This window comes from Coregonus lavaretus, assembly GCF_964263955.1.
Source record: "Coregonus lavaretus genome assembly, chromosome: 8".
NCBI classification, from domain to species: Eukaryota; Metazoa; Chordata; class Actinopteri; order Salmoniformes; family Salmonidae; genus Coregonus; species Coregonus lavaretus.
Window position 1 is genome coordinate 5439467 of NC_139995.1, and position 12120 is coordinate 5451586.

Consider the following 12120-nt stretch of genomic DNA (forward strand, 5'->3'; position numbering starts at 1 on the left):
TTGTAATAGTTTCCACTTTATTACTGAACGTAATCAGCAATGTTAATATTATTTATATTATATTAGAATATGTACTGTAAGAAATATCCAAAAACATTTTAATTTGCACAAACTTTAACATGATTAACAGAAATGACATTTTACGCTAACGGGTGACCAAAAATAACTATCTGAAGGCCACGCCTCCAATAAGCCGCACCTTCAATCTGATAGGCTGCCACCTCTACATTACATTATTAAAAATATTTCAAATGTAACCCCTCCCATCACAAAAAGGTTCCTGTTTGAACCTTTACACAGGGGTTCCTTGAAGACCCTTTTCAAAGGGGTTCCTCAAGGAACCTTTTTCAACTGGAAAGGTTCTGCCGGTATGGCAACCCAACATTTTCTTCCAGGCTCCTTTACTTCTATGAATGTAGTCTTGGTGATAGCAGACCACAGGAGGTTGGTGGCACCTTAATTGGGGAGAACGGGCTCGTGGTAATGACTGGAGCAGAATCAGGGGAATGGTATCAAATACATCAAACATGGTTTCCAGGTGTTTGATTCCATTCCATTTGCTTCGTTCCGGCCATTATTATGAGCTGATCTCCCCTCAGCAGCCTCCACTGTAGCAGACGCACCAGTTTGATGTCCTTGTTGTTTAAGTAAAAGTCAAGTATCAAGTATCAAGAATCAACGATCAAGCAAAGTCAAGTCAACTCAGAAATAGTATTTTTACAACTAAAGTATAGTACTGACCAGTTTGATGTCTTTGTTGCCTACTATGGCGCTGAACTCAGAGAGGTCCCTCATTAGGCCGTTGAGAACCTCAGCGATGCGTTTCCTCTGATGACCGCTCACTTCCTGTAGACGAGACAGCTCTGCCTCAATTCGCATCAGGTGAGCCTGGAGTTAGGAGGAGAAGAAGAAGAAGAGAATTTGTACTTATATTTATTATGGATCCCCATTAGCTGCTGTATATGTCACGCGTGCTGTAGGTGGGTGTAGTGGTGGAATCAAACGCAGGACACCGAAGTATAGTCCAACAGACTTTAGTAACTCTCCAACAAGGAAAACTACGAGAACACTTGCCGAAGGCGATATTACGCACGAAGGCGAACAAAACAAATGCGCACTACACAGGTGCGTAAACACTCCACGCAGTGGAGGGAAGCTCAACCGAGCGAAATAGCGAAAATCAGCCCTACACACGACAGACCAAAAACAATAACACACAACACCTGACAAACACAACGAGAACTAAATAGGACACTAATGACACTAAATGAAAACAGGTGTGACAACAATCAGACAAAAGCAAACAAACATGAAACATACAACGGTGGCAGCTAGTATTCCGGAGACAACGAACGCTGAAGCCTGCCCGAACAAGGGAGAGAGGCAGCCTCGGCCGAAACCGTGACAGTATAGTACGTATTTTATTGTGTGTTTGTATGCATGTGACTATGTGACTATGTTCGTGTTGCTTCACAGTCCCCGCTGTTCCATAAGGTGTATTTTTACTAAGAGTTTACAAAGGGTTGGTAACAGGCTGATTGGTCGGCTATTTGAGCCAGTTAAGGGGGCTTTAGTATTCTTAGGTAGGGGAATAACTTTTTCTTCCCTCCAGGTCTGAGGGCACACACTTTCTAGTAGGCTTAAATTGAAGATATGGCAAATAGGAGTGGCAATATCGTCCGCTATTATCCTCAGTAATTTTCCATCCAAGTTGTCAGACCCCGGTGGCAAGTCATTGTTGATTAACAATAATTTGTTCACCTCTTCCACACTTACTTTACGGAATTCAAAATTACAATGCTTGTCTTTCATAATTTGGTCAGATATACTTGGATGTGTAGTGTCAGCGTTTGTTGCTGGCATGTCATGCCTAAATTTGCTAATCTTGCCAATGAAAAACTCATTAAAGTAGTTGGCAATTTCAGTGGATTTTGTGATGAATGAGCCATCTGATTCAACGAATGATGGAGAGGAGTTTGCCTTTTTGCCCAAAATCTCATTTAAGGTGTTCCAAAGCTTTATACTATCATTCTTTCAGTTATGCCATTTATCTTTGTTTCATAGTGTAGTTTCTTATTCTTTTTATTCAGTTTAGTCACATTATTTCTCAATTTGCAGTACGTTTGCCAATTGGTTGTACAGCCAGACCTATTTGCCATCTCTTTTGCCTCATCCTTCTCAACCATACAATTTTACAATTCCTCATCAATCCACAGGGATTTAACAGTTTTACAGTCCTTTTCTTAATGGGTGCATGCTTACTAGTAACTGGGATAAGCAATTTCATAAATGTGTCAAGTGCAGCATCTGGTTGCTCGTCATTACACACCACAGACCAACACATATTCTTCACATCAACAACAGAGGAATCACTACAGAACTTCTTGTATGACCTCTTATGCACAATATTAGGCCCAGCCTTTGGAACTTTGGTTTTCCTAGATATGGCTACTATATTGTGATCACTACATCCGATGGATTTGGATACTGCTTTCAAACAAATTTCTGCAGCATTAGTAATGATATGATCAACACATGTTGATGATTTCATTCCTGTACTGTTTGTAACTACCCTGGTAGGTTGATTGATAACCTGAACCAGGTTGCAGGCACTAGTTACAGTTTGAAGCTTTCTCTTGAGTGGGCAGCCTGATGAAAGCCAGTCAATATTTAAATCACCTAGAAAGTATACCTCTCTATTGATATCACATATATTATCAAATCAAATAGCACTTGGTGGTCTATAGTGGCTTCCCACCAGAATGGGCTTTAAATGAGGCAGGTGAACCTGTAGCCATATTACTTCAACAGTATTTAACATGAGATCCTCTCTAAGCTTTACAGGAATGTGGTTCTGAACATTGGCATTTCTGTATTTTCTGTAAATGTTATAACCTTGTATTGCTACCACTGTATCATCAAAGTTATTATCTAAGTGAGTTTCAGAGATTGTTAGAATATGAATGTCATCTATTACTAGCAAATTATTGATTTCATGAACCTTGTTTCTTAAGCTACATATGTTAACGTGGGCTATTTTTAACACTTTTCTGGGATGCTTGATTATTTTTCTTGCTTTACTGGGAAGCTTAGCACACAGTGGACTTCCTACTAGGGCACACCACCTCAGTGCTAACAGTATTACTTAGGTTCATGGGCATATGATTACTGCATACAATAGCTGTAGGATCAGCAGAGGCATTCCGGGCAGTAAGAGGGACATAAATTAGGTTTTTTACATTGTGTCTTCCAATGCCCCTAGGATAATGTATATTTGCTGAATCACTATGACAACTCAGCGACACAACGGTAAAATTAAATTAGCTGGACTTGGGTCATTGATAAGTCATTGTCTCAACTCAGCCTTGTAATGCTGTGAAAGGATCCAGGAACCCAAATGATTTGGGTGGATCCCATCCTCCTTATAATACGAGCTTTGTTTCCAGAAGGTATCAAAACTGTAAATAAATGTTACACCCACAGAGGTGCAATAGTCTCGTAGCCAGTTATGGAGGGCTAAAAGTCTGCTGAACCGTTCAATGCAACAATTTAGGGAGGGAAGAAGAAGAAGAAGAAGAAGAAGAAGAGACTGTGACGTATCTTTTTTCATTTATCCTAACCCCCCTGAGATACACACATAAACACTCACCAAAGGAACATAATGATAAATAGAACTGTAGATGGACAGATGCATGGATGGAGGAAAGGCACTGTACAAATACACATCTTGATTGATGGATTGATCAAAAGATTACAGTAATGCAGGTAGGGATGGACGGATGGGGGGTTATGTGGATGGGCGGATGGATGGATGGGGACAGATGTACGTAAGGACGGACGAACAGATTAAGTGTAACCCCCTCCCCCCGGCGTACCATTTTCTTGGCCAGTTCCTCAGCCAGTAGTTTGTTCTGTAGACTCTTATCCTCCACCTCCTGGCTCTTCTGGTCGTAGTTCACAGCCAGCTCCTCTAAGGCCTGTAGTACCTCCTTCACCTATAGACCACAATTGAAAAAAAAGTAAGTGACTTTACTATTGACTTTATTATTGTTACTATTGTAATTTACTGGCTGTATCCAGTGGGGAAAAAAGTATTTAGTCAGCCACCAATTGTGCAAGTTCTCCCACTTAAAAAGATGAGAGAGGCCTGTAATTTTCATCATAGGTACACGTCAACTATGACAGACAAAATGAGAAAAAAAATTCCAGAAAATCACATTGTAGGATTTTTAATGAATTTATTTGCAAATTATGGTGGAAAATAAGTATTTGGTCAATAACAAAAGTTTCTCAATACTTTGTTATATACCCTTTGTTGGCAATGACACAGGTCAAACGTTTTCTGTAAGTCTTTACAAGGTTTTCACACACTGTTGCTGGTATTTTGGCCCATTCCTCCATGCAGATCTCCTCTAGAGCAGTGATGTTTTGGGGCTGTTGCTGGGCAACACGGATTTTCAACTCCCTCCAAAGATTTTCTATGGGGTTGAGATCTGGAGACTGGCTAGGCCACTCCAGGACCTTGAAATGCTTCTTACGAAGCCACTCCTTCGTTGCCCGGGCGGTTTGTTTGGGATCATTGTCATGCTGAAAGACCCAGCCACGTTTCATCTTCAATGCCCTTGCTGATGGAAGGAGGTTTTCACTCAAAATCTCACGATACACGGTCCCATTCATTCTTTCCTTTACACGGATCAGTCGTCCTGGTCCCGTTGCAGAAAAACAGCCCCAAAGCATGATGTTTCCACCCCCATGCTTCACAGTAGGTATGGTGTTCTTTGGATGCAACTCAGCATTCTTTGTCCTCCAAACACGACGAGTTAAGTTTTTACCAAAAAGTTATATTTTGGTTTCATCTGATCATATGACATTCTCCCAATCCTCTTCTGGATCATCCAAATGCACTCTAGCAAACTTCAGACGGGCCTGGACATGTACTGGCTTAAGCAGGGGGACACGTCTGGCACTGCAGGATTTGAGTCCCTGGCGGCGTAGTGTGTTACTGATGGTAGGCTTTGTTACTTTGGTCCCAGCTCTCTGCAGGTCATTCACTATGTCCCCACGTGTGGTTCTGGGATTTTTGCTCACTGTTCTTGTGATCATTTTGACCCCATGGGGTGAGATCTTGCGTGGAGCCCCAGATCGAGGGAGATTATCAGTGGTATTGTATGTCTTCCATTTCCTAATAATTGCTCCCACAGTTGATTTCTTCAAACCAAGCTGCTTACCTATTGCAGATTCAGTCTTCCCAGCCTGGTGCAGGTCTACAATTTTGTTTCTGGTGTCCTTTGACAGCTCTTTGGTCTTGGCCATAGTGGAGTTTGGAGTGTGACTGTTTGAGGTTGTGGACACGTGTCTTTTATACTGATAACAAGTTCAAACAGGTGCCATTAATACAGGTAACGAGTGGAGGACAGAGGAGCCTCTTAAAGAAGAAGTTACAGGTCTGTGAGAGCCAGAAATCTTGCTTGTTTGTAGGTGACCAAATACTTATTTTCCACCATAATTTGCAAATAAATTCATAAAAAATCCTACAATGTGATTATCTGAAAAAGAAAATCTCAATTTGTCTGTCATAGTTGACGTGTACCTATGATGAAAATTACAGTTCTCTCTCATCTTTTGAAGTGGGAGAACTTGCACAATTGGTGGCTGACTAAATACTTTTTTTCCCCACTGTATGTATTAAATTGTCAAATAAATTAAATCAATCACTCAATCAATCGGCCCACCAACCTCTGCCTTGGCAACGTCACTCTCCATCTGTAGTCTGCCCAGCTCCGATGACACCTTCTCACTGTCCCCACAGGAGGAGGCTAGGATCTGGGAGACACACAATAACCATCACTCACTTATCTTTGCTAGCTCCTTGGAGCGTAGCGCCTCAACATTTGGGCCAGTTCCCAGGCTGAATAACCATAACCATAGCGTTACAAATAAAAGATAAGTGATGGCAGATTATCAAATGTGAGTTGAGTTCTGAATACTCCAATTCCCGAATGAAATTACACTGATCAAAAATAACCACAACATGCAACAATTTCTAAGATTTTACTGAGTTACAGTTCAAGGAAATCAGTCAATTGAAATAAATTCATTAAGCCCTAATCGATGGATTTCACATGACTGGGAATACATATATGCATCTGTTGGCCACTTATACCTTTTAAAAAATGTAGGGTTGTGGATCAGAACACCAGTCAGTATCTGGTGTGACCACCATTTGCCTCATGCAGCTCGACACATCTCCTTTGCATAGAGTTGATCAGGCTGTTGATTGTGGCCTGTGGAATGTTGTCCCACACCTCTTCAATGGCTGTGCGAAGTTGCTGGATATTGGCGGGAACTAGAACACGCTGTCGTACACGTTGACCCAGAGCATCCCAAACATGCTCAATGGGTGACATGTCTGGTGAGTATGCAGGGCATGGAAGAACTGGGACATTTTCAGCTTCCAGGAATTGTGTACAGATCCTTGCGACATGGGGCAGTGCATTATCATGCTGAAACATGAGGTGATGGCAACGGATGTGGATGAATGGCAGGACAATGGGCCTCAGGATTTCGTCACGGTATCTCTGTGCATTCAAATTGCCATCGATAAAATGCAATTGTGTTCGCTGTCCGTAACTTATCCCTGCCCATACCATAACCCCACAGCCACCATGGGGCACTCTGTTCACAACTTTGACATCAGCAAACCGCCCGCCCACACGATGCCATAAATGTTGTCTGCCCGGTACAATTGAAACCAGGATTCACCCGTGAAGAGCACACTTCTCCAGCGTGCCATTGGCCATCGAAGGTGAGCATTTGCCCACTAAAGTCGGTTACGACGCCAAACTGCAGTCATGTCAAGACCCTGGTGAGGACGACGAGCACGCAGATCAGCTTCCCTGAGACAGTTTCTGACAGTTTGTGCAGAAATTATGTGTTTGTGCAAACCCACAGTTTCATCAGCTCTCCGGGTGGCTGGTCTCAGATGATCCCGCAGGTGAAGAAGCCGGATGTGGAGGTCCTGGGCTGACGTGTTTACACGTGGTCTGCGGTAGTGAGGCCGGTTGGCCGTCCTGCCAAATTCTCTAAAACGACGATGGTAGAGAAATGAACATTCAATTCTCTAGTAACAGCTCTAGTGGACATTCCTGCAGTCAGCATGCCAATTGCACGCTCCCTTAAAAACTTGAGACATATGTGGCATTGTGTTGTGACAAAACTGCACATTTTAGCGTGGCCTTTTATTGTCCTCGGCACAAGGTGCACCTCTGTAATGATCATGCTGTTTAATCAGCTCCTGTCATGTGTATGGATTATCTTGGCAAAGGAGAAATGCTCATTAACAGGGATGTAAACAAAAAAAAAAAATGTTTGCGTATAGAAAATTAATGGGATCTTTTATTTCCTGAAACATTGGACCAACACTTATTTATTTTATTTTTTGGGGGGGGGGATGGATCAGCTTAATATTGCAGATAGATTGTATCCAACACTTTACATATTGTGTTTATATTTTTGTTCAGTATAAATGAAATTAAATCACCCTGCAGATTCTTTTTTCATTTTACAGTATTTCTGGCACAGATCTCTGCTCTTTTGCATGACAAAAATGTCAATTAATCTTCTCCTGCCAACTAAGACTAAGTGGAGCTCAGATGGGCTGAATAATAGATGGATAGAGGAAGATAGATGAGGAAGAACATTGGGCTGAGTAGAGGGAGGGTGTTGTACCTCTTCCTGGTCCAGCATCTGCTCCTTCAGCTTCTCCGCCAGCTGACTCTGCTGGTTGATCTCATCATCCTGTGTAGACACACACACACACAGACAGTGAAAACCAGGTATGTTATACAGAGCATTATGGGTAAAGTAGTTCATCATGCACAGAGACAAACCACATGAAAAAATACTATAGTATACTATGGTATAAATATTGTAGTATTACTATATTTTTATACCACAGCATTGTTGAATTCTCATTTCTGATTGGCTAGAAGGGCATTCTAGAATGGACATTAAACCTAGATAACGGGACAGTTGTAAAAGGTATCGGGACAATTGGAAAATATTGGCACACCTTGCAATCATGACGCAATATGCTCCTACACATGCAGACCGTACTTACTAAAAAGTTACAGAAAGCTAAACCAACAACAACAGAAACCGAAATTGGATACATTTTAAACCCAAGTCCAACGAAGAAAAACGTAGCTAGCTCAAATTTGTTTTGCATCTGATGGACCTAACGTTGTGAGTGATGAACATGACAAGTGGCGCTATGCTGTCAAATCCTCCCACATGAAATTTCTAGTTTGACCAGCTGTTTTCAGCAACTGATATTTTTGAATTTGGTTGTCATATTGACAAGTTTGCTAGCAACAAACTATTTAGCTAGCTTCTAGCCTAGAGTTTGATATGCAATGTGATCTCCTTGTAATGAACAGTGTCGATGAGTGTCCTGACAAGAAGGCACTACGCCAGGCAAAATTGGGCATCATCAGCTCATTGCTATGGATGTATCAAAATGAATGTCAATAGAAAACAGCTTTAACAAATGCTAATGTAGCTACTTTGCTGTTATTCTGTCTGCAGAGGTCTTGACTGTGTTAGCCATAGCTAGTTTGCTAGCTAGCAAGCAAGGAATAAGAACGTTGCCAGCGAGCATGGCAACGGAACATATAGAATGAACAACTGGGTCGCGTCCCTAAATATAAAACTAATCGAACGAACGACTGGGTCTCATCTCTAGCAACCAAAAGATGAGAACATATGAATTTGCTCATAAAAATATCAGTGCATTTTTATTTAATTATTGGTAAATGTGTGGTTTAGTATCGATTTCTTTGGGAACTGTGGTATAAGCGGGATAAAAACTTCCGTTCTGTACATTACCTTGGACTCTGCTCTGCTTCGTCCCTGTGCGTCATCCATTATTTCCAAGGTAATGTGCAGAATGTTGGCATTTATCCCTTACATATACTACACTGTAAGACGTTTGTGTAATTTCAATAGTAAAACACTGTAGAATGCACAGTAAAATACTGTAAATGTATTTTACAGCATTAATGCTGTAGATTGCATTGCATTATTGGTAAAATGCAAAAAAATACTGTTTTTCGGGAACGTTATGTTTTCACCATCACTACAGAGAAAATGGCTTGTTTCTAGCAGTTCAAAAGATATTACCCATATTACCGGCACAACAGTTTTTTAAGTTTGACATGTCGCATTTTACACATAAACCACTCGCGAGCCACTAAAGCCAGTGTGAATTACCAGTGTTGTATCGAGGTGCCTGCCTACCTAAGGCGCTTCCCACTGGGGAGCTTTATCACAGTGTCACCGACGGTAGCTACTAACGTGGCCAATTTATTTATCTCCCAGGATTATTATATTTAAAGTAGGATAGCAGACTACAAAAGAAATAACAAATATTGGTAGCCATCTAGATGTCAACGTGATACAGTCTACTCAATGGGGAAAGCATGAACGGCAACCACACCTGGACACAGTGTCCTTGTCACAACCATGTGTGATTTGGTTGACTTGGCTCTCAGCTGCACGACATACTGTATGTCATCGTTTTGCAGGCCAGGAGTGTCCGTACAGCCTCTCCCCGCTAACATTGTTCCATTATGTTACAGTATTAGCTAAACCTGTTCACTTTACCAGTAGTATGCAAACATTTGGTGGCACAGAAAGAAAGGAAAATGTTGTGAGTCTGGCCAAATAATATGTTGAACAGCTTGTGCTCTCATGCATGCTTCAGTGTTGCTTGCCTCGAAGTGCACATAGAAGTCATTTAGCTCGTCTGGTAGGCTCGTGTCACTGGGCAGCTCGCGGCTGTGCTTCCCTTTGTAGTCCTTAATAGTTTGCAAGCCCTGCCACATCGGACGAGCGTCAGAGCCGGTGTAGTAGGATTCGATCTTAGTCCTGTATTGACGCTTTGCCTGTTTGATGGTTCGTCAGAGGGCATAGCGGGATTTCTTATAAGCGTCCGGGTTAGAGTGCCACTCCTTGAAAGCGGCAGCTCTACCCTTTAGCTCAGTGCGGATGTTGCCTGTAATCCATGGCTTCTGGTTGGGGTATGTTTGTACGGTCACTGTGGGGACGACAACATCGATGCACTTATTGATGAAGCCAGTGACTGATGTGTTGTACTACTCAATGCCATCGGAACAATCCCGGAAACATATTCCAGTCTGTACTAGCAAAACAGTCCTGTAGCTTAGCATCTGCGTCATCTGACCACTTCCGTATTGAGCGAGTCACTGGTACTTCCTGCTTTCGTTTTTGCTTGTAAGCAGGAATCAGGAGGATAGAGTTATGGTCAGATTTGCCAAATGGAGGCCGAGGGAGAGCTTTGTACGCGTCTCTGTGTGTGGATTAAAGGTGGTCTAGAGTTTTTTTCCTCTGGTTGCTGGTAGAAATTAGGTAAAACTTATTTAAGTTTCCCTGCGTTGAAGTCCCCGGCCACTAGGAGCGCCACCTCTGGATGAGCATTTTCTTGTTTGCTTATGGCCTTATACAGCTCGTTGAGTGAGGTCTTAGTGCCAGCATCGGTTTGTGGTGGTAAATAGACAGCAACGGAAAATATAGATGGAAACTCTCTTGGTAAATTGTGTGGTCTACAGCTTATCATGAGATACTCTCCCTCAGGTGAGCAACACCTCGAGACTTCCTTAATATTAGATTTTGTGCACCAGCTGTTATTGACAAATAGACACAGACTACCACCCCTTGTCTTACCAGAGGCAGCTGTTCTATCTTGCCGATGCACTAAAAACACAGCCATCTGTATGTTATCCATGTCGTTGTCCACGACTCTGTGAAACATAACATAACCTAAGGGCAGGATGGGTATAGGTCTGTAACAGTTTGGATCTAGAGTGTCACCCCCTTTGAAGAGGGGGATGACCGCGGCAGCTTTCCAATCTCTGGGGATCTCAGACATTACGAAAGAGTGGTTGAACAGGCTAGTAATAGGGGTTGCGACAATTTCTGCGGCTATTTTTAGAAAAAAAGGGTCCAGATTGTCTAGCCCAGATGATTTGTAGGGGACCAGATTTTGCAGCTCTTTCAGAACATCAGCTGTCTGAATTTGTGTGAAGGAGAAGCGGGGGGGGAATGGGCAAGTTGCAGCGGAGGGTGCAGAGCTGGTGGCCGGGGTAGTGGTAGCCAGGTGGAAAGCATGGCCAGCCGTAGCAAAATGCTTGTTGAAATTCTCGAAATTCTTATTGTAGATTTATCGTTTGTGATAGTGTTTCCTAGACTCAGTGCAGTGGGCAGTTGAGAGGAGGTGCTCTTATTCTCCATGGACTTTACAGTGTCCCAAAACTTTTTGGAGTTAGTGCTACAGGATGCAAATCTCTGTTTGAAAAAGCTAGCCTTTGCTTTCCTAACTGCTTGTGTATATTGGTTCCTGACTTCCCTGAAAAGTTGCATATCGCGGGGGCTATTCGATACTAATGCAGTACGCCACAGGATGTTTTTGTGCTGGTCAAGGGCAGTCAAGTCTGAGGAGAACCAGGGGCTATATCTGTTCTTAGTTCTGAATTTTTTGAATGGGGCATGATTATGAAGGCCTGCTCGGTAAAGTGTTTTAGGGAGCGTTTGACAGTGATTAGGGGTGGTCATTTGACCGCGGACCCGTTACGGATGCAGACAATAAGGCAGTGATCGCTGACATCCTGGTTGAAGACAGCGGAGGTGTATTTAGAGGGTGTTAGTCAGGATGATATCTATGAGGGTGCCCATGTTTACAGATTTAGGGTTGTACCTGGTAGGTTCCTTGATAATTTGTGTGAGATTGAGGGCATCTTTGTAGGATGGCCGGGGTGTTAAGCATATCCCAATTTAGGTCACCAACAGTACGAACTCTGAGGATAGATGGGGGGCAATCAATTCACATATGGTGTCCAGGGCACAGCTGGGGCTGAGGGGGGTCTGTAGCAAGCGGCAACAGTGAGAGACTTATTTCTGGAAAGGTGGATTTTTAGAAGTAGGAGCTCAAACTGTTTGGGCACAGACCTGGATAGTATGATAGAGCTCTGTAGGCTATCACTACAGTACATTGCAACTCCACCCCCTTTGGCAGTTCTATCTAGACGGAAAATGTTGTAGTTG

General features: G+C 42.6%; 1 protein-coding gene across 1 annotated transcript in view; it reads right to left on the reverse strand.

Annotated features, from left to right (window-relative positions):
- LOC311133166 (kinesin heavy chain-like) overlaps positions 1–12120 on the reverse strand; it is a gene marked incomplete at both ends in the record, with an annotated part of 162871 nt that overhangs the window by 44492 nt on the left and 106259 nt on the right. Inside the window, 4 exons of the mRNA XM_084166607.1 lie at positions 742–888; positions 3876–3995; positions 5737–5823; positions 7729–7797. Coding sequence (XP_084022733.1) covers positions 742–888; positions 3876–3995; positions 5737–5823; positions 7729–7797 — 423 coding nt within the window. The remainder of the gene's footprint in view (positions 1–741; positions 889–3875; positions 3996–5736; positions 5824–7728; positions 7798–12120) is intronic.